This window comes from Danio aesculapii, chromosome 19 (assembly GCF_903798145.1).
Source record: "Danio aesculapii chromosome 19, fDanAes4.1, whole genome shotgun sequence".
Classification (NCBI taxonomy): domain Eukaryota; kingdom Metazoa; phylum Chordata; class Actinopteri; order Cypriniformes; family Danionidae; genus Danio; species Danio aesculapii.
The window spans coordinates 30,552,709-30,578,934 of record NC_079453.1 but is presented as its reverse complement, the minus strand read 5'-3'; the positions used below and the strand labels follow the sequence as shown (position 1 = coordinate 30,578,934).

The 26,226-nt window shown below is 34.7% G+C and overlaps 1 protein-coding gene across 3 annotated transcripts; it reads right to left on the bottom strand.

The window, feature by feature from the left end:
- Positions 1-830: 830 nt before the first annotated feature.
- Positions 831-24,076, bottom strand: ldlrap1a (low density lipoprotein receptor adaptor protein 1a). 3 transcript variants are annotated; one of them, XM_056480283.1, is made up of 10 exons: positions 23,851-24,076; positions 13,117-13,259; positions 10,095-10,207; positions 9,466-9,580; positions 6,826-6,898; positions 5,843-5,926; positions 5,631-5,731; positions 5,464-5,498; positions 3,680-3,777; positions 831-1,458 (listed from the first exon to the last, which is right to left on the bottom strand). In XM_056480283.1, exons 1-10 carry the CDS (start codon positions 23,933-23,935, stop codon positions 1,412-1,414), a joined length of 894 nt encoding a protein of 297 aa, XP_056336258.1. In that variant the 5' UTR covers positions 23,936-24,076; the 3' UTR covers positions 831-1,411. The 3 variants fall into 3 exon arrangements, with proteins under 3 accessions (XP_056336258.1, XP_056336260.1, XP_056336259.1); XM_056480285.1 differs by having other exon boundaries at positions 3,680-3,711; positions 23,851-24,075; XM_056480284.1 differs by lacking the exon at positions 3,680-3,777 and having other exon boundaries at positions 23,851-24,074.
- Between the last annotated feature and the right edge of the window lie 2,150 nt (positions 24,077-26,226).

Genomic DNA, 26,226 nt, shown 5'->3' with positions numbered 1-26,226 from the left:
AGCACTTTCACCTCACAGTAAGAAAGTCGCTAGTTCAAGTCCCGGCTGGGCCAGTTGGCATTTCCTTGTTTGCATGAGTTTCCTCCGGTTTCCCCCACAGTCCAAAGACATGTGCTATAGGTAAATTGAATAAACCAAATTGGCCGTAGTGTATGAGTGTGTGTGTGTGTGTGTGTGTGTGTGTGTGTGTGTGTGTGTGTGTGTGTGTGTGTGTGTGTGTAAACGTATGTGTATAGATGTTTCCCAATACTGGGTTGTGACCGGAAGGGCATTTGCTGCGTAAAACAAACGCTGGAATAGTTGGCAGTTCATTCCGCTGTGGCGACCTCTGAAATAGAGACTAAGCTGAAGGAAAATTAATAAATGATTAAAAAAAATGTAAATAAATAAAATAAAATTGAGAGACAAACGGATGAATGGATAAATTTGAATAAAATGTTATATATTTTTTTTTCTATAAACTGTTTTTATTGTCTTTTTGATTGATCTATATGGATTAGGAAGCAGCGACCACCTATTTTTTTTTTTAACAGAACAGTCATGTTTTAAAAATGTCATCACTGCTAAATGATATAATGCAACCAAAAAAAGATTCAGGGATGAATAGATGAACAAAGTTACAAGTTACAAAACAAAGTTAAAATTTTTAGCATCTTTCTAACTGAACAAATGTGGATGTATTATGTATAAACTGATATTTATACTCTTATTATAACAACTGTCATTATAAAATAAATTGTAATAGAAAACAAAACATCACTACTAATTCCATCCAGTATAAATGGTAAAATACGAATAAGACAAAGGAAAATAAAACAGGATAAACCACATAATGTTAACACTTTTATTAGACTTTTTAGAGAAATATTATATGGCCCCTTAGGGTGTTATAACAATAATACAATTCTGATTAAATAGAAAAAACATATACACGTAAATACAGACACATGACTCACAATCCTCAAGAGACAAGCAGTACTGTGAAATTAACGCTGATTTCCATACTATTAATGAAGGGCATTGTGGTGATAAAGTAATCTCGAAGCAGCAAACTACAGGGTTAGACTTTAAAATAACTCTATAGTGCACCTGAATATACACAATGTTATATTTACCATAAACTTTTTTTCCTTTTCATACATGAAAAACAATACTGACTCTGGTATCTACATATATTCTGTATACAACTCGATTGACAAAAATAAAGCATGTAAACTCAGCGCAGTATCACTTTTTTTTTTCTTTAGCAAAAATAGACTCATCTGTTATTGCTTTGGTGTGGTGTGGTGTGGTGATGACGGGGATGAGCAGGACCAGACGGAATGCAGGCTCTGGATCTGTGCTCAGAAGCCGCAGAGCTCATTGGCGTTTGGCGAGTTTCCATTGGTTTCATCCCATTCACTCTCAGAGCTCAGCCCAATGTCCAGGACCTGGGGGTTAGTACGAGACTCAGCGAGTCTATGAAAAAGACACAGAAAAACATGATGTGAAAACTAAGACGCTATAGATGATGCCGGTTTAATGAACATATGGGAAATTCCATGCACATGTCAAACTTACCATAGATAAAGATCAAGGAAACCCCTGATTTAGTGACAATGGAATTGCCCATATGTGTCTACATTTTAACGGAAGGCCGCATTATGTTGATAACCATGTTATTCACTATGCAAACTGAATACTATGGATTAATTTGAACTATGGATTTATTTGTATGATTAGAGGGCATGTTGTACATTAATGTTATTATACTACACTAAGGAGTATGTTCACACTTGGCAAGTTTTGTTCGTTTAAAACAAACTGATTTAACTTCTCTGTTAGTGCGGTTCATTTGAATAAGTGCTAACGCAGCAAAATCAAACATTTGTGTACACCAAACAAGCGGACAGAGAGTGCTGAAAAGATGGGTCACTGTTTGTTTCCAAATGAAAACTGGTGTTGTCTTACTGAAATAGGAATTCAATCAGTATAGGGTGTAATTAGTTACAAAAGCAAAGTTACAGAAAAGGTAAAGTAAGGGATTACTTTTAATTTTTAGGCAGGGGTGTCCAAACTCGGTCCTGGAGAGCCGGTGTCCTGCAAAGTTCAGTTCAAACCCCAATCAGACACACCTGGGCTAGCTAATCAAGCTCTTACTAGGCTTTCTAGAAACATCCATGCAGGTGTGTTGAGGCAAGTTGGAGCTAAAATCTGCAGGACACCGGCCCTCCAGGACTGAGTTTTGACACCCCTGACTTTAGGTATATTAATTAGTTACTTATGTACAGTTTTGTATAAATCAAAGAAGCACGCTTAAGATTTTCTCTATACTAAAAGAGTGAGTATACTTCAAATAAAGATCCTTTTCACTCTTTAATTGAGGGCAAAAAGAAGCTTGACGATATACTGTTTTCGAACATTCCAAAACCCACACACTGCAGTAGGCAGCATTGTAAATGTGTACCCTTAAACACATTGATGGCACCAGAAGGAGAAGTTTTTTAAATATCTAGCAAACAGCCTTTTCCACAGGTCTGTTACACAATCTCTGGGTTGACATATCCATAGAAACACAAACTGGTTAAGATCAGGTTAAGCTGTCCCACAACGCATGATATGAACGTTTAACTCAGGATTGATAATTAACTCAGTCATGTCAAGTGCAGCAAAGAACCAATCACATGAGACACGAGCACGTCTGTTTGATTCAGCAATTTACTTCAAAGTTGAACATTTAGAGATATCATTTTCAGAAATTTAAACATTTAATTTTACACTTGGTCACTTTAAAAAACTGAATCTACTCCCACACCAACAAGTGGGATGAACAAAACAAATATTTTCCAGCCAGATTTAATAAATGCTCAATTAACTGTTTTATATATATTTTTTGGTCTGGATAAAAAGAACTATGGGTACCAAACTACAAGTGTGAACACACCCTGAGTGTTATATTAAGGGATTAAAGAGGCAATATGAAGATTTAGAAACGCACTTGTGCACACATAACAGTAAACATCCTAAATATCAATGCCCAGATATACGCACAGATGAGCTCTATTTGATCATTGTTTAGAATAAAAAGTTTTCAATATTTTGCATGATATACTGATATATATATATATATTATAGATGAATATGTAAATACATCTGGACTGTTCTCTCTTTAAGAGACATAATAAAAAAACAAGAGTGGCGAGAAAACAACAATTTTGAATATGTTTGGACAAGCTTTCTAATTAATCAGCAGATGTCAACAGATGTTATGATTATTTGGCTATGAAGAAGCATTTTAGACTACAGGCTATATATGCATGTGAACAGATTTTAATAAATCACTTTCTGTGCCGGGCACACTGAAATTACAGTACAGAAAAAGGGTTTAATAGAGTACAATTCTTACATATAGCCTCTTTTAAAAAGGGACTACAAACTGAACAAAAATAACAAAAAATAACCAGGGTAATGGGATTTTAAACAGAGAAAGAGACAGGATCTGCAGATTGCATTTAGAAATCAATGTAGAACACTGTCATCACATAAACACTTAAATCTGCATCTTGGATCAATAATTAGCTTGGGTTGATGAGTTGGTAGGGTTCTGGAAGAGGATGGGTGGGGAATGATGTTATAGACAAAACACAGATTTGAAAATGGAGTTGGTGAACACTGAACTCGGGTTAGACTGGATCTGTACCTGGAGAGTATTCATAGCTATCCAAACTGCAGCTAGAGGAATAAAGAGAGAGTAGAGCAATCAAGGATTTGAGAGCTGCAGGATGGTTCTCTCGAAACCTTTAAGAAACACAATGCTGTTTTATTAAATAGGATAAAGAATAAATCAGTCAGTTAAGTTGCATTTTAATAATCTCCATATTAATTATTCAGTAATTAATAGCTCTTTCAACCATGAAGATGCTGCTGCTGCTCCCATCGCGAATGAATATAATAAATGCTCTTTAGTCAACACATTGTTCTCTGAAGCAATATCAGCATTAATTAAATAAGCAATATATACAGTTGAAGTCAGAATTATTAACCCCGCTGAATTATTAGTTTCCCCGTGTTTATTTTTCCCCCAAATTCTGTTTAACAGAGAGATTTTTTTCAACACATTTCTAATCATAATAGTTTTAATAACTCATTTTTAATAACTGACTTATTTGATCTTTGCCATGATGACAGTAAATAATATTTACTAGACATTTTCAAGACACTTCTGTACAGCTTAAAGTGACATTTAAAGGCTTAACTATGTTAATTAAGTTAACTAGGCAGGTTAGGGTAATTAGGCAGGTTATTGTATAACGATGGTTTGTTCTGTAGACTATCAAAAGAATATACATATAGCTTAAATTAGTAAATAATTTTGAAACATTTTTTAAAATGTTTTTTTTTTTTATTAAAACTGTTTTTATTCTAGCGGAAATAACAAAGACTTTCTTCAGAAGAAAAAATATTATCAGATATACTGTAAAATTTCCTTGCTCTGTTTAACATCATTTGGGAAATATTTGAAATAGAAAAAAAAAAATTAAAAGGGGGGCTAATAATTCTGACTTCAACTGTATGTAAAAATAAATATTGATTTAAAAAAATAAGTTATTTAATCTCCAATTCATGTACCCATTTGTATAATTCTATTATAATAATAAATATGCATTATATGTTATACACATACAATGTCTTAATTTTTCAATGCCTATTCATACAAACATAAAACATAATTATTTAACTCATTAGAATAATAGTTTTTCAGAATCAACAATTGATAATCAATTAATCTTGTGTGTGTGCATTATAGGACTTTATTAATAATAATAAAATAATAATAATAATAATGTTTAGTTCTAAAAACACTGCTACCATTTAAGCTTCTTAATAAATAGCAAGCATAAAATACAATAAAAAGAGCTATTTGAATAACCAATTCCGGCCATTTCATGTTCAGTCTATCAGATGGATTTAATGAAATAAAATGGGAAGCATCTGTATCTCATAAAGCGCAAATATTCAGGTCAGTTTTGTCATCTATATGCCATCAGAAATAAATCACTGAAGGCAGTTCGACTTTTGCAGGGTGAATTACACTGGTGAATTACACCCTGCCAAAGCACTGTTAAATAAAGCTTCATCTTGGTTCTGCAAATAAAATGAGAAAAATCAGTCTCAAGAGACTCAGTATGGGGGAAAATGCCTTTGCTCAATTGCCCTGGATGAATAATCAAAGGACAGAGAAATTATGCGGAGCAAACTAAAAGAAATATTTCAAATGGCTCCAACCAGCTTTGAGAACGAACTCTGAAAGAGTGCAGTTTGAGATCATTTTGATGTGTAAGAGTTTATCAGCATGCTTTTTACTTGCAGCTCACTCCTCAAGGATTTGACCTTCCTGCCCCTCATTGAAGAGAGATAGAAAGGAGATTTAGATGAGACACAATCTTGTGAGAGAAGATAAGAACAGATTTGGGTGTATGGTACCTTGAAAAAGCCTCTTCCAGACCATCATCCATCTCCTAAAAAGAGGAGCAAAACCACATTGTAAAAAGATAAGCAATGATAATGGTCTGCAGTCATTGATGTGAAATCCCGCCTGTGAAGTGAGAGAGAAGTGAAAAGCAGGAGTCTAAAACTGGACAAGCTTTTACCCATAGGGTGGTGGTGTTGTTGTTGGGTTCGGTGGGGTTGTCCACATTTTCCAAAGCCGACGTGTAGTCCTCTATTTCCAACAGATTTTCTGTTGCTGCAACTGAAAGACACATACAACACATTAAATATCAAAGTGCTAAAGGGATAGTTTACCATTTCAGTCTCCAAAATAATTTGAACAAAAGGCACAGAGAGTTTAAGGAGTTTGCACCTCCTACTTTCAGGCTGGTCAGGCTGACGGATCGGTCAGACTGTGAGCTGTTGGATGTTTCTCCAGCTGAATCCCATTTTTTCTCTGAAAGCAGAATAAATTCAAACATTAAAATAAAAGAAAAAATAACCCGTTTAACAACTAGTTCTAGAGGCAAATTATTTCATACAGTTGATTGTTGAGGAGCATGATGCAGGCCAACAACTCACTGTGTAATGAAACCTATATAATGCAAATATATTAGTCTAAAATTCCATATTCTGAGTTAAGACTTACTGTGTCATATTTAGAATACAGTTTAAGCAACAGCACAAAAATAGACTGCAATATTACATGCATGCTGTTTTCATCATAAAAAAAGCAAGTGCGCAAATGAGACAAATGAATTAATATTGTCGTGCATTGTCACAATATTTTTGTTTTATCAATGCAAATATACATATAAAGCTAAGACAAAAAAGTGTATCTCCATGTATCACCCAAGTGCATCTCCATTTTGTTTCTAAATGAATTCACATTCTGAATGAAATGGCTGAACTGATGATTCATTGCCATTTCTCTTTATACGAGTCACTAAAGTATGGGCAGGACTCTCAAAGTGCCAGTACTTAAATTTACTTTTTTAATATCAACAAGGACCACTACTAAAGAAAACATACACATTTGATAGCCTAAAAAGAAAATATTTTGGGTCAACTATTATTTAAAGTATTACATTTACATATAATTTTTTTAAACTTTATTTGCAAACTACGAGAATTTCTTGGTAGGTGATGCATTATCCTGCAATAAAAAAATAAATGATTTTGTGAGCCTCCATCTTTCTATAACAAGAAAAGGCAACAGAGTAATAGTCTGGCCCTTATCAATCACAACAACATCAATGCCCTGAGAGACAAATTATTCTCCACTTGTGGTGCATGATCCTCTGCAGTTATATATGACCTCTGCATTGTTTTGCGGAGAGATATGAGACTCTGTACCGTCTTTGGCAACCTCCCAGAACTCGAAGGCCACTCTGAAGGCCTGAGCCACCGTGAGCGTAACCGCCTTGGCCTAAGAAAACAACAGAGACCAGTCAGACTCTATATCTACATAACATACACACAACAACTAACAGACAAAGCATACTGTATATATTTAAAGGCGTTTCAACACCCGCGATGAGTGTTTCACAACATTTGAAACCAGATCATAAACAAATGCATTTTTCATACACACAAAGCAATATTAAAAATAAATAAATCTATTTATTGGTAATTTTAAGTACAGTACACCTCTAATTGTGCCATAGTACTTGGCCATGTTTTGTAAGCTACTGATATATTCTCATCTGGCATAGACAAAAACAATTTACAAAACTTATACCCAGATTCCATTAGTATTACAAGTTACATTGCAATATTCCAATAAGCCAAAACTTTGTTGTTAGCTGAAGACTTTAAGCTGCAGTCACACTGTCTTTTTTTGCTCTATAGACTTCCATTCAAATGCATGCAAATGTGTCAGAACAGAAACACAAGCTTGTGCGAAAAGTTTTGCATGTTGCTGCTTTCTAAAGTTCAAGCTTGGTGAACTCTGACCTGCAAAATTGCATCACATGATTGCAATTGCACCATTATCCTGCTTCTATTACCATTAACAAACCATTAACTATGACATTTAGCTCAATCCTCTCCTAATTTGCTGCTTATTAATAATTAAAGTTAACTAGTAGTTAAACTGCTTATTAAAGCAGTAGTTGGGTTTAGGTATTGGGTAGGATCGAGGATGTAGAATAAGATCATGCAGAATCTGTACTTTGTAGGTACTAATAAACAGTTAATATCTAAATAATTGGCAGGAAATAAAAAAAAAAAAAACTAGTTAAAAAGTGAGAATTGGTACTTAAACTAAGTGTTACCAAATATTTAAACTTGGTACATTGAAAGTATTTATACTTACAATATTTACAAATATTATAATACAATAAGTGCATAAATCTTTAATTATAACTAATTAATTTTGATACACGGCATGGTTGTTGGTGGAAGATGGGCTAGTCTGGGATTTTCACGCAAAGACAACATCCAGTGAATTTTGAGTTTATTGCCATATCTGCTTCTCTGATTATGTCATGGCAAAAAAAAAAAACAGATCAAGTTTACCACAGTCTATAAATACCACTTTTCTATAATTATAAAAATATTCTAACAATTAAATGTCATCAACAGCACTAAATAATACACAAGATAAAATACATAAATAATAATAATAATAATAATAATAACAACAATAACAAACAAGATAAAAATCTAAAACAGCTTTTAAGGTTTACTTTTAATAAAAGTTGTCCAATTTTAGAAGGATTCAAATTTTAAAATATTTGATTTAAAGTCTCTCCAGATAAAAATCGTTCTCTGATAACATTAAAATAGGGCATTCCACAAGTATGTTTAACTGTTTGGTTTCTGTTGCAATATTGACATTTTGTGGGTTCTTTTCCTTTGAGTAAATGTTCATGTATGAGTCTCGTGTGTCCAATACGGAATCTTCTATAAACAATCTCATCATGTCTTGAGTAAAAAAATAAATTGGATTTTCTTCCTATTTCTGGCTGAATTTCAAAAAGTTCATTTTATGAGCACTGATCCCATTCTGCTTGCCATTTCATGGTCAGAAGAAAATTGAGCAATTCCATGCAAATGTCAACCTTGCCATGAAAAAAAATACGTTTTCACCAAAATAGAGAAACCGTTTCTACATTTTTTGTGTAAGCAAGTATTTTACAGTACTTTAAAAATACTCAAAAATGTCTCTGTCTGTGTTTTCAAAGTATTACATTTGATTTACCAAAGTCTCACAAGACTTGTGGCAATTTCACATGCCACATCCATAACAGAAAAGTGTGACATTCAAAACGAAGCCTTTCCCTCATAAATGCAAAAATGTCAAATAAAATTAAACCAGTCATACTCTTATTCTTTTGATTAGCATTATTTCTTTTGGGTTGTGCAGTTTAATTCACAGAATGTTGTATACTGTGAACTCGCAGACTTTTTGTTTGTCACATCCATAACACATGTTAACACATTACAAACTGATACTTTTCTGATCCCATAACTCTGTGGTTAGTTGTTTGGAAAACATAAACAGTTGTTTCAATATAATGTTAACGTACACTTCCTATGTGAGCATCTATGTTTTGAGTTTTTACTACAACTGTCACGTCAATAACGGTGGAATTGCTTTATTAAGGTAAAGCAAGACATATCAGAAAGTAGTTGTTGAGAGTAAATTGACTTTTTTTTATCGTTTTGGCATGTTTTTTTCAGAGTTTGTCAGAGATTATAATAAACGCATTTTTCTATTGTTTTTCTTTTAAATGAATACATTTCTGAAAAGACCTAGCTTCCTAAACAGCCTTCAGGAGTACATCTATGAAAATCTCAAATGCTGTCCAGATCACATGCTCACTAAAAATGTTTGGACTGTTACATGCTATGCTAAAAAGTACAGAGTGTCCTTCAAAGTGATTCAGTCAGCTATTCTGAAAACTCTGCTTTGACTCCTCTTGCCCCAGCCAAAGTTTTTGTTGTGATCGAAGATTCACGCCTTTCATAAGGAAAGCATCAAACACTCACCACTTTCCGTTTGGCACAGAGGAATGCGTGACACTCCAGAGTTTCATTCTGTTGGTTCTGGGCGATGAAAGCAAACACTTTGTCATGCGTCTTGTCAGCTGTGCAGTATGATATCCTGGGAGAAAAGGGTCACAAAACAGACCAGCGTTAAGAACACGCAGTTACTTTTGAGTAAATAAAAATGATGTTTTGCAGAGTTGTGAAGCAGACACAGCTGTCTGCGCAGAAACTTCAAGGACTGTTTTTTGTACTACTTCTATACACTGAAGAAGTGATGGCTGCTAGTTTTATTTAAACAAATATGGGAAGAGGGAAGATTGCTTGTGTGTGTAAATAGTAGGCTCAGCTGAAGCACATTCAACTGTGAAGTAGAGATTTATGGGGACTAGCACTGGTCCCTTGCAGTGTGCTGTATTTCACATATCCCTTGTGAGAAACTTGGAGATGAGTGTGTATGGTAAAACACTGGATGGCAGAATAAATCAACTTCACTGTAGGTCAAACACACTCATTTCTGAGAAGAGGAAGCGTGCGGAGACCGATCCTTTCATAGTCTAATGTGGTTCAGCAGCACAGCGAGTCCAAGTTTAACAGGCAGTTGAACATGAGAGAAGGTGTGTGGAGTTCACCTGTATATGGAAATGTTCTCGATCATCTGGTTTGACACACTGTCGTACAAGATGATTCCCTGAGGAGACACTTTCAGGGCCACTTTAGGCAGTTTCTTTCCACTGGCTTTGGCCTGACAGAAAAACAACAGCAGAAGAATTTTATATTGGTGGTTTTCTGGAGTGCATGAATTTTTATTTTGGTGCTTTTATAGGGGCTGCTAAGATGTTTTGAGTGCTGCTGTTCACTAACAGTATCCTGGGTGACTGCCTGGGCATTCATCCCTAGTGGTTTGTAGAGAATTTACAGCAGTCTTTTAGCTACGCTGTTGTTAACATTTTCAGAGTGGTTTGAATTTGCTCATATTTGCTGTGGTATTCTGGGTGATTTCTAGGTTGCTCATTTGAGTGTTTTAAAGAGGAAAAACCTTCAGATTGTTTTCTTTCTTCTGAAATTGGGGTTCATACTGTTACAATGTTGTGATTTTATTTTGGGCTGGTTGGCTGTCTTAAAGCAACATTTCTAAATGAACTAAAGTTGTCATGTACAATTGAGTTCATCCCATTGGTCAGAGCGCACTTGTTTATGTTCTGCAATTCCATATCAGTCATCTGCCAAAATGAATCATGGCATCTATAGAGTTTAACTAGTTATATTTAAATTTGTTTTAATATCAACTTATATGAAATTTAATCCTTTAACTGCCCCACCAAGAAAAAAAATGGATTGGATTTTTCACAATCCTAAATGTCGCTAGTTACCACACTCATTACTGCATTTTTTTCCTAACACATCCCATTATTTCTAAAATATCAACCTCTACCAAATGGTTGATATGTCGGTTTATGGTAAAAGTACTGGAATTAATACATATACTATGAAAATCAGAAAAATATGAAGTGTAGGACCAATTTATGAAAAAAATAATAATAATAAAAATCTAAATAAAACATTTTTAAATGCTAAATCCTAATTATTTTTTGAAGGATACCATAAAATATTTCAGATTCTCATTTAACATGTTTTGTTGTTGTTGTTGTTTTTTTATAATAAAACCAAAACCAATTGTAGTAGTGCAACAGGATTATGTTTGTTAAATTTGTATTTGTAAACCAACAATACTGTGTAGTGTAAACCATTATTTGAGACAATCATTCTTTAAATGACTTTAACAGTCAAAATGTCAACCATTTGGTAGAGCAGGCAGTTACAGGGATAAGACCACCAAACCTGCAAGGAAATTACATATGCATATACAGTTGAAGTCAAAATGATTAGCCCCTGTTTATTTTTTTCCCCAATTATTTAGGTTAACTAGGCAGGTTAGGGTAATTAGGCAAGTTATTGTACAACAATGGTTTGTTTTGTAGACATTCGGAAAAAAAATTAGCTTAAAGGGGCAAATAATTTTGACCCTAAAATGTTTTTTAGAAAAATTAAAAACTGCTTTTATTCTAGTCGAAATAAAACAAATAAGACTTTATCCAGAAGAAAAAATATTATCAGACATACTGTGAAAATTTCCTTGCTCTGTTAAACATAATTATAAAAATAAAAATTCTAAGGGGGGCTAATAATTCTGACTTCAACTGTACATGTCAGCATTACTAGCCCTCTTGTGAAATAAGTATGTTTCATAATATTTCCCAAGTGTAGTTTAACAGAGAGAAGATTGAGTAGATTTTTAATAACCAATAAATAGTTAAAGCAATAAGCAAATCACAGCTACCTCTGTCGCCTACCAAAAGACTAAATATTTTTCATATTAAATTCCTGAAAGCAGCAGCATTGATTGTTTGATACATGAGCATAGATTTTTTTCAATTCTATGACAAACAATATCAAGCTCACCACCTCCACACATGGCAGATTGCTTCTGCGAGAGAATAACAGATCTGCATGAGAGGAAATTCTTTTTAAACACTTGCACGCTGCAAATCACATCACCTGTGCTTTTGATTATGCTACCTCAGTTCTCTCTGATAACACAATGAATACAGCGGGAAAAAAAAAATCTGTTGTTCTGTCCAATGATCATAAATCTGTCAGACTGAAGAAATGTTTTGCTGTAACGTAGCAAAATGTTCAAGACATATCAAATCTGAATTTAAGGCTTTCAAATACTTTTTAAAGTACTACAATCAGCCTGTGCATAGACAATATGCATAGACAATAGCTCCAATAGACAAGGTACTTGTGCATTTCTAAGCGAGAATCAAGGCTTTTGTTCAAGACTATTGCTCTGAAATATGTTCCTCTGACCACAGTTTAATTAGACATTTAACATCATTTTTACTTCACGTTAACCCAAAATCATTCCAAGAGTTATTAGAAAAACAAAGACTATTTTTAATGTAACATATGCAATATCTTATAATAGCTGTAAAAATAAAAAGTCAAGTGCACTAGCCCATTGAGTTAAATTGCTGTCTAAGCACAAGCTAACTTATCTAAAACGAACCTTGAAGCAGGCAGATGGAATTTTTAGTTTTAGAGCATCAGAGCACAACTGCCATGTTCAGAAATGGCCAAAGAAAATTAGCTAATGAAAAAACTTGCCTTAAACAAGAGCCAGGTGTCAAAGCACTTAGACATATAACACGTTTATGCATTTTCAAAGAATTATTATCCCACCTGTACCGAGTATTTTGGTAACATTTTTGAATAACTAACTCTAGAATTAACTAAGTATCAATAATCTTGTAAAGCATTTATTAATCATAGTTCACCAATGAATAAATGCATTATTATACTCCATTGTTATGCTTGTTAACATTAGTTAATGCATCGTGGGTTATTATGAACTTACAAAATTAAAATAACATAAACAAACGTTAGGAAAGATGAATGAATACCGTATTAATTGTATGACTAATTTTGTTCATGTTAGTAAATACATTAACTAATAGACCACTATTTTAAAGTGTTACCAGTTTTTGTTTCATTATTAAATCTGTTACAATGTGTTCATTTCTAAGTGGTTGCTATATGTGGCCTCAATAATATTATGATGTATATTCATATCAGAGATGACAGAATCACCGTGGCAACAATCCTCTTGACAGCAGCAGCTGAGAGCTCCTCTCCTTTAGGTTGGTCCACCAGTGTCATTCCTAGATGTCGAAGGTTAAAGGTCATTCCCTCCAGCAGAGTCTCTCTCGTGTCAGTCCAGTTCTCAGGCAGTTCTGTATAAAGAGGAGAGAAGATGAACAACAGTGTTTGAGTCTGAACACTGAACAGCATCCAACAAACTATTTCAACCAAGTGCACACAAGAGACCTCTGCTGCAGAGGTCATGAACAGTTATTAATATTTAAAGGAAGAAAAACAAAAAAGGCATGAGTAAATATTTGTTGGAAATCAAACCTTGCTCTAGAGAGCAGGCCAAAAAACACTTCAGATGCCTTTATACATCCCAATTTTCAAGCCTGTCAATCAAAGGCCTTTCTTACTTGAGTAAAAAAAAAAAGTATAATTGTATATATCTCATCTCATCACAATATATTTATTCACACAATATGTATCACTCACTGTAATAATTTACCATTAATGATGATTTAAATTTTTCCACATATTTGTTAGGCCTTGAGAATGAATGTAAACATAACATGTCTGTTTACAAATCAACTACAGTGTGGTGAATTTTACCTTTCATAAAAAGAGACTAATATATAAACACATATCCACTGTATTAGTTGTGTTCTGTAAAAACAGTGTGCAGTTCTGAAAATTAATAGTTTTAATGCTGATGCCAGGAAAGTGTTATCTGTAAAAATAAATAAATAAATGTGACTAGAGTGCACTGCCTCCCATATTCCTGCATTCACAATCAGCATAATTTCCTGACCTGGGGCCTGTTTCAGTAAGGAGGTTCAACCAACTCTGAGTTAATTTACCGAGAGATTAAAAACTTTTCGGTTTCAGAATAGCGAATCTGAGTTAGGTCAATCAACTTTGAGTAGACCAACTCAGAGTTAAGCGCGCACACCGCAACTATAAAAAAGGCATTATCAATGCAGTGCAGATATTACGAGTGATCATGTCAATATCTTAAAAAAGAGATCAGCATTTCTTTCTCCAGCTGAACTTGATGTGCTCATACAAAGTTATAGCAAATATGACCATATAATTAAAAAAGCAACACTACTGCGGTAGTGAAACCGTGTGGGGAAACATAGTTGCTCAAGTTAATGCGTAATTTTACAACTTAAGTATTTAAATATTTTTAGTATAATGAGTAATGTTATGTGTGAGGTTTATAACATTTTTACACACGTTCCCACTTTTATACACGTTGATCAGTTTCAATAAATTTAGTGCACTTGTGTGTCTGCCTTTTTTATTGATCAAGTGATAGAGGTTGATATGACATTTAGAATGTAAGCAAAACTAAACAATAGTTTTTAGAAAGAATAATGATCCCATTAATCTAGTAACAGCACATGTCCCTGTCGAAGGTCAGTGAATTTAAGCTAATTATTTTTTTAAAAGCCATTCTTGTAAGTGACTTTATTCTTTGTGCGACTGAAATGTTGGCAATAGCTATGTTTCCATCCAAATATATTAATTAAATTTATGTGCAAAATTGGAATAACGCATAAAAGATGTGTGGCTAAAGCAGCGTTTCCATCCAATGAGTCAAAGAGAACAAAAATCAACACTTCCTGATTAACTGGCACCAAATATCAACAGTAAAAACAGAATTTGCTGCAGTAGAAGAAACTGTGTTAATCTTTTCTTTATTTAATAAATGTACTTGCACCTCAGAAGACAATGCTTACTGTAATACTGTTCAGTAATACTGCCGTACTGTAATTTGTTCAGTAAGTGTTTACATTGTAGTTTATGCGCATCTTCTCTATTGAATAAAAGTTTATACTACTCCGTTATGCGTGTTTTTATGCGTGTTTTCAAAAGTTATGCGCATCATGACGTTTCCAGCAATCATTTTTATGCGCATCTCCAAAATGACCATCAAAATAGGTTGGTGGAAACATAAGGCTAAGGCTTCGACTTTGAAAAAGGGGAGGAGACCAACAGAAACTCAGAGTTTAGAGAATTAAACCTGCTCCTGACCAGGTTAGGTTCACAGAGCAAGTTACCACAGTAACTGACTCGGAGATAAAGTTACCTCTCTTTCAGAAACAGGCTTGACTTACCCTGCTTTCTCCAGTTTAACAAACCTGCCATTTTGAAACGGAAAACCCAGAGTTTCTCTCATTTCAGGGTTGAAATACTCTGAGTTTTCACTTAACTTCCTTTTTGAAACGGGCCCCTGATTACAATACCACTAAGCTGTTTATTTACCAAGAAGCATGCAGATAAACAATGCTAATAATTTCTGCTGAAACTCATGTCATGCTCTAGTAACACCTGTGGCTCCTGCCTCACTACCTCAGGCTCCTGCAGTCACCTGATTGCTTTCTTTGGCAGTGTAGCTATAAAAATTTAAATTCAGAAAATCCCAAAAGACATTCTAAGAATCACATCATAAAGGCACCAAGAAAACTCACTCACTCACTAACTAGGGGCTACCTCAGCGGAATGAACCGCCACCAAGACAACACATCTGAACTATTTATTAAGTTATTCAACAAAGGTGTGTGAAGAATCAAATACTAAAACAATGCAAATGTTATTAACACCGTATAACTACTAAACAGGCATTATTGTCATTCAAAGAATATCTAAAGTGTAAATGATGCCTTTTATAATAAAGTTAAAACTTTGATCAAGTTGTCGGAGTAAAAAAAAATCCTTAAATTCTTTTTTCTTTTAAAAAAAATGCAATACATCCAACAAGAGATGATAAATTACAAAAGCAAGAGAGTGCAAATAATCACGGTACCATAGTGACTAAGATGGTATTTTTAGACTGACTTTATACACCAGTTCAACAAATAAGAAGTTAAAATTCTCTGTTAATAATAATCCCTGAATTAATTTGTACAAACCAATGTTTCAGTGATCAATTCATAAAGTAATTTGCTTCATTTCTAAATGAATCAGCTGCTTCAAACAAAGCATGCACAAATGGTCGTTTAGTGCAATATTCGTCACTAATGACACACCAAGGAACCAGCACTAATCAATCAAAATAAATAATCTTTCCACAGGAAAATGGTTTCTGTCTGTGTGTTTAAAATTCATTATGACTTTTTAGGTCGGTAAACTCCTAATTTGCTGTTTATTAATAGTTATTAGTAGTTGGGTATTAGGTAGGATAGGATTAGGGATGTAGAATTTGATCAAGAATATTATCTACATTATATGTATTAATAAACACCCAATAACTCAGGTAATATGGCACTAGTGAGAACAGTTACTTAAACTAAAATGTAATTAATATTATTATTATTATTTCCCATTCCCTCTTTTCCCATTCTTTTTCTTTACTTGCCATTCAACAGCATAAAAGCATAATTCCCCATGCAGCAATATGGAGTAAACAAAATTATACTGAAGTCATATTGGCAAGGCATGTCTTTCAATTATAAACAGACAACTAGTCTCCTAGAATCCCAGAAATCTCTCAAACGGTTAAACATTAAGTTACTGTCCCACTTGTTAAATGAACTATATTTACAGGAACCACAACCACAGGAAACTGTGAATCACATTCTCAGAAAGGTATTGTTGATACTCCACAGCTAACATAAACAATGTCATGACAAAGTCAATTTACATCTCTGATGTGGTATTTTAATTACAAACAAAACCATGAATAACTACAAGTTAGAACGTGATTTAACAAAATAAAGTATGTTTCTATATCATTCTTTGCCCACAACCTATGAAATAACACTATAACCATTGATGTTGCCCCACAATCACTCCATATAAGTAAGGTTATTCACAGACATAATGGAGCGATGGAAAAGGGTGTAATAATAGAGCCCTTGACATAGATTAGTGACACACCCAAGAGCCCTAAATAACAGGGGGGTAAAGCACTACTTTGTTTTAACCATATCCCTGGAGAACCATCCAAGGGTGGAGTGACCCAAACCACCGCTTATCAACAAAAGCTAAAATCTGAATCTGAACTCGCTCTTAGGCCAGATAGAATTACGGCGATTTATTTATTCTGAGGTCATAGGAAGGTTGGAAGTCATTCAATCTCAAATAGATAGCATGGGAAGAATTTCTATTGTTTATTTTTGCAAAATGGACAAATAAACAGAACTCTCAGAAACAGGAAATTGTTTGCTAATAAATGTACAGCAGATAACAAGTGATAGTCATGTTAATGGACCTAAAGAAGAGAGATTTATCGGAGCGTTCCATTTTGATGGATCATGCCATGCAGTTTACTTCGGTTTGTGGTAAATAGTTTACTGCTATTTGCACACGCATACTGCACGCACACGCACGTTTATTGTAATATAATTAAATAATTAAATAAAATAGATTTTTTTTTCTAGGAAAATGTTATATCTTAAGAAATATTGTTATCATAATACTTAACAACATCAATACTTTTCCAGTATGGTACAGCCCTAAAGTGAATGATGACAGGAATGACAGAATTGTACTTTTTTGGGTAAACTAGCTCTTTAACCCATGTTTGTACTTAAACACAACTCCTCACAATACACGAGAGATGATTATTGAATGCTTTTATCAAATGGATTGCCTGGAAAAGCCTCAACAGCTGCTGCTGGACGTCTCCCTCGTGCTCTGCGTCAGCTTGCCTCCCTTTTTAGTATGTGCAGGGCACAGACACACCAAAGATCCAGAGGCACGGGCGATAAATCTCACCACTATAAAACACCATAAAAACTCTCCCTTCATTACAATGCAGCCATGTTTGCTGCAAGCTATGCACTTTTTCTTTTCAGGCATCTGACTTTGGAGCAGCAAGAAGGACATTTCTGATTGCTCTGATGAGAAATGATCATAGGAGATAACTGAACGAGCTGTACTAGAGGAAGGAAAGTAATTATGAACTTTAACAAGGTGAATCGTTATAAAAAAATGCTAAATATCCTAAATGCGCACGGTTAAGAATTATATGGATACCTTTATATGATTGTGCATTCAGCATTAAAGGGGTCAATGACTAGATGCTATATATAAACAAAACAAAATAATTTCCTAGGACTGGGCCAATAAACAATACCATATCGAATCGCAATAAAATTTTTGTTGTTAACAGTGCTAAGCTCTGGACATTTTTACTCTATATTGATTCTAAGAGCCAAATCACACAGCAGAAAATAAGCAAAAACAAGAATCTATCATTGTGTTGATATTAGAGAGTCATCGAATTCTTCTGAAGTCATGCTGTGTCACCCAGTATTGTTTAGCACACTCGTTTCACTTTTCGCCAGCAGTATTGACCTTCAGTCATGGTTGGGTTCCTTTTTTTTTAAAAAGTGGAAGCATTAACAACTTATACCGAAATATCTATCGTTAAATATAGAATTAAATTATTGAGATTGCAATTTTGCCATATCGTCCAGTCCTATAATTTCCACTAAAATCAGATGCAGCTCCATGAAATTCAAACATGAATTTCACCACTTTAAACTTTTTAAAGACTTAAATGTTCCTCGGTAAAGTGTAGTGTGCTAAAAATTTTACTTTTGCTTGAAAAATTAAAAATCTGCAAGAATGACCCTAAAAAACTATATAGATCTGAAAAACATTCATTGACGAACTTAAATCTAATGTGCACTGTAAAAAATATCTGTAAATTGACAGTTATCAAAAATTTGTGATTCATGTTTATTTTCCACTTATTTATATTTTTTGAAATGCATTATGTGACCTTGATTTTACCTTTAAATAATTGCATTATGTGACCTTGATTTTACCTTTTTTACCCCAAGTATAAGTTTTTGAAAATGAGCTTCCATGCAGTGTGTAATACGGCACTAAGTGAATGGAACAATCCAGCTGACGTTTAAATCTAAATGTGCACCATGTTTAAAACTATTGATTCTTTAGCGAAATAGTTGACTTAGAGTCGAATAAATTAATCAAGTTGGCTTTCGATCTTTTGATTGATCGCATTGACATCGATACGGTACATCACCAAATATGTGGTAAAATGTGCACGCGTATTCCCTCCACACACTAGCGAAAGCGCGGGGGATCACGGGACTGATCATGACGCGAAGATGACGATCACTGGCAGATGGAGATTCGGCTGAGTGGAATAAAGGGTTAAAGTTCATTTTCGCACCAATACCACAGTATAGCCAACCGTTCCTTTCATTTTTCTGATGATTGATACAATAACCTAAACTTCCTCCGGATCATAACATGTAAGTGTAAATAACATTGTTGCCATGTTATGTGTAGTTTGCAAAATATGTTTAATTTCGTGTTATAAGTTGTAATGGCCCCACGCAGCTTGTAATCATGCATCTATTATAGATCAGTGCTTGTACTGTATCTCTCAGATTAAATCTGTATGGGGCTGTTGACATATCGCGTCCAAAACCACGTTAAATACGTGATGGGTGCTTCGTCCTTTACCGATTTAAATGCGTTTCTGAACTTGCGATCCTCTATTGTTTGTTGCTATGGCCACCCTTAGCTGTTCCTCACACGCACGGTGCAGTCAATTTTCAAAATAGTTAAACTTTTGCCACTGTGTAGATTAATACTGAATGTGTGTCGTTATTATTTGGGGTTAGGGTTAAGGGTACAGTAATATGCTGGTGTTGAACTGCATTGCTTTATTGCATTCCTGCATTGGGCTCTCATACTTTCTGCTACTTCATACTGTAGCCTTGGTGGGCATTTCTTTGTGTCTCGCGCTGAACCCAGTCGACCAATCACAACAGACTGGGTCATCGTTCCACTCAGCGCAGATTAGCTTTGCACTAAGGAGGGGTTTGGGAACAAATTAATTGCTGAACGACTTATGTGGGAATCTTTGGGATAATTAGGTAAAAATAAATGCATATTAGAAGACAATGAACGTGTTTTTTTGACCTTGCATGGATATCAACTGTTGTTGGAGACCCCCAAAAGCAAAACATGACCTTTTCTAATGCAAATAGGGGCTCTTTAAAAGCTTCTGATGTTAAAAAGTTTGAGAAATAGACGTTCATTTTCATTTCTGAAAAATATATCGTTCCAGCATCCATATCGCAATGTGTGCAATAGTCAAATCGCAGGATCTGCAATGTCGCATTTGGATTATAGTTGATCAGCATCACTGTTCAGAATACAAGAGAATTGTGAAATCACAGTAAAGTTTAACCAAAACAGATTGAAAGTTTATCATGTGAAAGTGTTTTAAAGGCATTTCAAAAGAGTTTAAGAATTGTTCATCCATGATTCAGTCCCCTACAAAATCATCACAATAGGTCTAAATTCAAGACTTCTTTCCAAAATAGCGTTATTAAACCATCTGGTAAAATTGTATTCGTATCTCAATATATATTGCAGACAAACAAACTGCGCAATGTCAATTTTTTTTCAATATCACACAACCCTAGTTTGATATATTGTCTGGGTTGGTGTTGTATAGTATGGTACAAAAACATGGTAATAAGCTGCCAGTATGTTTTCTGTTATTTTATTGTTATAATTGTTATAATTGTTTTATATATATATATCTTGTCTCGAAAATGTAAATAAAAGTCACTCTGTTAAAACTTTTAAAACCAAAAGTGGACAGAGCAGATGAGATCAACAACCCATAATGCAATTCACAATCCTAAATAAACAGAAAAGTCTATGAATCCCCAAATACTGAACTTGTTAATTAAAGGGGTGGTCCACTACAATGTCATATTTTAAGCTTTTGTTGATGTGTGAACATAAACAACATCTTTGAATGTAATATGTTCAAAGTTTAATGCAAAGGGAGACATTGGCTTTTACAGAGTTAGCTTAGCAAAACCTACAGCAAACTACAGTGTATGCTATAGAGACATTGCCCTTCCTGGTGATGTGGAGCCAATCCCCGAATCTCAGCCATTATGTTAGCCGACCAATCAGAGCCTCTTGAGGGCAGGCCCCTTTGAATCCAAATGGCAAAATGAGCAACCACAACCCAGTCCAAAACAAAAAGGGAAAAAAAAAAAACATCTTTATTTGGATTTGACAAAAAAATGAGAGAAATTAGGTAGAGTCTGTTACGCAGCTAAAAGTAGGTCAGTAGATCAACAAAAGAATGTTAACCACACAAATGAGTCTTATTCTCCATCGCTCACCCGTTGAGTAAACAAGCTATAAACACTGGTAGCTTGCTAAAGCTGGAAACTTTTACCATTCCGGCCAAGATTGAACCATTTAACTGCGACTAAACACAATCATAACTGTGTCCTCGCAGACTCCTTGTATTCCAGGTCATGAAGATAAGCAGCTCTCGGTCAACAAACAGAGCCGCTTTTGTGGAGTCAAGACGGAATTAAATTGGAAATGAAAATGCACAGCAAACTTTCTGATCCCACTGAAGAGAGAGAGAGAGTTGCACTTGTAAAGGCCATGCCAGCCCACTTCACCTGCTTTCAAAGCTTTACTCGGAGCTTGGCCATTGCAACTTTGAAGAAGTCTTTGTTGAAACAAATGTGCTTTAGAATGTCTTAGAAACTGCCAGCAAACAAGTAACTACTTGTAGACTAGTCCAGGATGGATGCCAAAGAGAAGGAAACAGATTTCAGATGCCGACAAAATCTCACTGCTGGCATTGCATCATGTTTATTTCACCAAACTGATGTAGACAACTTCTCAACATCCCCATAAAGTCCCTCTTTAATTACCCACTGTAACAAACTGCAACACCTGTTTAAAGTCATTAAATGACAGTTATTTCACATAATTGAAGTAAAATTCTGACATTGGCACAGCAAGTTCAGGGAACAAAAAATGATCAAGAACAAGTTTTACAGCTTCATAAATGTACATAAAATTTACAAGGGTAGCATAACCGCAACTGAATTAAAAGCAATATGCAAGGTGTTTAAAAGCTGATGAATTGACAAACGTCCAGAATGACAAAACGGCATATTTATAGGTATTGTTTTGTTTTATTAAAAAAATAAATACATTTTAAAAATACAAAACTGCAGCCTTTATGAACAGAAGAAAATGATGAAACTTAAACTTTTGAACTAGTGTACACCAATCTAAACTAAAATGGCTAATAGTGAGCAGTAATGACCAACGCTTTTTTTTGTGACACTAAAAATATGCACATATAACTATTAGATATGATATGCATAGAATTTAAATGCATCCTTATAAAACTTTAAAGAGAGTCTGAGGAGTGTTCAGAAATACATCCCGAGGTTTCTGTAATCTTGCTGGAAGGCTTAAAAGGTCAAAATGACTGCTCTGTGGGCCTCTGTGTGTGCTTTTCAGTATATATTACAGAAGGCCAGTGAAGTGTAGAAATACCTCAGGATCTTAACCGTCTTTTCTTGAGCTGCTCTGAGATAAACATATTTAAAAATTTGATTCAAAAACAAATTAGTTCTACATGTTTTGAGACAATGAATCTCCGCAAAAACAAATTTCATTGTAAATCTTGTAGACAGTTGTTTGAGGTACTCCAGAAAAGGTAAATGTTATACCTAGGCCCAAACGGAATCTGTGCACACATATTTCTGCAGTGTAAATGTGTGTAAATTTATATTTATTCCGTTTTTAAACTAATTTCATGAATATTATTGTGATAGAATAATAGTAATATTAAAATGTTTATCTGATTTTTATTATTTACAGTACAGTTTGTAAAGTAATTTCATATATTAATTTTTTTGTTATGATACTCCTAAAAATCATTCCACATAAATCCACAGATTTTTTTACAAAATTCTTGGCAAAAATAGCAAAAAAATTTCCACAAATTCTGTCTGGCCCTAGTTATACCTCATTTTTGGCCACACAGCAACCTAAATAGAAAGCTCAACACAGTTTAGAGAGATGGACTGACATCTAAGACATCTAAAAAACATTTATTTTAAGAGAATGGTCTCCATAAAAGACTAAGGACCATATAATGGCATATTAAATCACAATGTAACACAACAACTGATATCTTGAGCTGCATAACGGCACATTTTGCCATGTTTTTTTCCCCCTCAAACTCAACAAAAAATAAATAAAATAACATAAAATGAATAAAATAGGTAACTTGTCCAAATAAAACAAGTTAAAGTATTTAAGGGAAAAACTCAGTACTCCTCCAGACTCATGTCACGACCGACCACTAATGAACCCCCAAACCATTAAGTTTCGCATGAAGGTTATTGAGGTAAAGTTGGTTTTATATTCCCACAACCATTCAGTAACAACTTGACATACTCCCTATATTGTTTACCATGGCGTGTTTGAATATTCCGTCTGAGGCAGGTATGACTTTAAAACAACATTAGCACAATTTAATTGATTATGAACGTTGTTGAACTTTTGATACTCATTGGCTGCTATTATGATTTCACTATTTAGAATTTACAAATAATACTTTTCTGAAAATATACCAAGGAGAAAGTCTGAACGTGTGAACATAGAACTAATTTTACCTCAATGTGAAGGTTGTGAATCTCGTCGACAGTTATAAACAACTCACTGTACTTGCCATTAAACAACTTTTAAAGAAAATATAGCCAATAACGAACATAAAAACAACATTTTAGACTCAAACTAACGTTATCTAATAAAGCTTCACAAAAACAACTCATATTTGAGGGTATAACAAGTAAACACGACCAACTCTCTTTACTGACAAACAATTTGAGACGCAAACAGACCCGCAACGCGTGTACAAACAGCCCAAACAAGTGTCGCTATTGACGTAAATGTACTCACTTTTGTGTTTGCCTGAGCTCCAGGACTGTTTGGTCAGGCTGGGGCTCCGAATGAAAGCCCTTCTGGCTGATTTCAGCACATCCATGGCGAGTTTAGAAGCGGAGAAGCGTCTTCAGGTGCAGCTCGCTGGCCATGAACTACGGCTTCTCGCTCCCTCAACTTTGTTGTTGGCGTTTGGATGCCGACATCTGTGGAAATACTTGAGCCTCCGCGTCTTCTGGGCGGCGCTTCACCTGTCAATCAAAATGACGTTGGAGTCGCGCGGCGCACAGATTCTGTTTCCATGGCAACTGGGTTAAACAACGAAATTGAAACTTGAGTGGTTGCTCGCTTTTTAAATGGCCGTGTTCTAACCTTCTAACTTTGCGTCTGTATCTCCATATTCTGATTGGTTAGTAAATATTCACCAGTTTTAGGACACATGGCATGAAAATGAACATGAGACCCTTTAATGTCATATTTGGCGCCCTCGTGTGGATAATAAAAAATATCGGCGTGTATTTACAGCATTACAACCCATTTTGATGAGGGAAAATCACTCTATATAAACAATGTGTCCACATTAAAATCGGGTGACTGTGAAGCTGTGGTTCTGAACTCTTTTCTCCCGAACCTCGATTGCTCAACCTAATTTAAAGACAAAGCTGGTTGTTTTTAATTTACTATCTTGGAGAGAAAGTTTCTGTAAACCGTTAAACAAGTCACACAATAGAAACAGCAGTTAAAATAATGACATATATATTTTTATATATGAATACATATATATTGTATAAAATGAAAGAAATAGGGTGTCACGGTGGCACAGTGGGTAGCAGGATCGCCTCACAGCGAGAAGGTCGCTGGTTCGAGCCCCTCCTGAGTCAGTTGGCGTTTCTGTGTGGAGTTTGCATGTTCCATGTTTGGGTGCTCCAGTTTCGCTCTAGTCCAAACACACGTGCTGTAGGTGAATTGAATAAACTGAATTGGCCGTGTGTGAATGCGATAGTGTATGGGTGTTTCCCAGTGTTGGGTTGCGACTGGAAGGGTATCTGCTGCCTAAAACATATGCTGGATACGTTGGCGGTTCATTCCACTGTCAACCCCTGATAAATAAAGGGACTAAAGGGACTGAAAAGAAAAAGAATGAATAAACAAAATAAATAATTCTAATATTGTATATCATGTATAAAAATTGGATTACAATTATTTATTCAACTTTCGTTCATTTATTGACAACATAATCATGTAAATATTATTCAGTATTCAGTAGAATTTCAGTATTATGAATATTATAATTATTAATTAAATAAAAAATATTAATTTGAGATCATTCTGCATTCCCAGATGTGGGGTCTACACTACTTTGCAAAAGTCTTGTGATTGATCCCAGTTGTAAGAAACAAATAATAACTTGACTTCTAGTTTATCATTTGGCAGAAGGTGGATTTTTTCGATGAATCATCTGTTGAACTGCATCACAATGATCACAAATACTGCAAAGACCTATTGGAACCCGGATGGACCCAAGACTTTCAAAGAAATCAGTCAAGTTTGGTGAAGGAAAAATTATGGTTTGGGGTTACATTCAGTTTGAGGGTGTGCGAGAGATCTGCAGAGTGGATGGCAACATCAACAGCCTGAGGTATCAAGACATTTGTGCCGCCCATTACATTACAAACCACAGGAGAGAGCAAATTCTTCACCAGGATAGCGCTCCTTCTCATACTTCAGCCCCCAAATCAAAGTTCCTGAAAGCAAAGACGGTCAAGGCCCAGGATTGGCCAGCCCAGTCCCCAGATATGATCATTATTGAGCATGTCTGGGGTAAGATGGAGGAGGCATTGAAGATGAATCCAAAGAATCTTGATGAACTCTGGGAGTCCTGCAAGAACACTTTATTTGCCATTCCAGATGACTTTATTGATAAGTTATTTGAGTTGTTGCAGAGATGTATGGATGCAGTCCTTTAAGCTTATGGGAGTCGAACACAATATTAATTCTTTTTCCATTGCACCATGACTTTATATTCTATACTGTACATTATTTCTGTTAAGTGACAAGACTTTTGTCTAAGCAAAGTCAGACCTTTCTGTCCTAATTGGAAACTAAAAATCAAGGCATGATCATATTTTATTTTGGTGAAATAAGCGTAATCTAATGGCCTTTGCCTTTCATATAAGACACTTTTGATAGCAAATGATCAACAAGAAGTCAAGTTATTATTTGTTGTTCCTAAAACTTGGATAGTCGAAAAAACTTCTGTCAGGTAGTGTATGTACATTTTAGCACGGCTGATACCTTTTATAGTTTATAGTCCATATTAGATTGTAGTATTTTTGTTGTAAATATACAAAACACTGACACTCTAATATGGACTTTGAAAAGTAGTCATTTTAA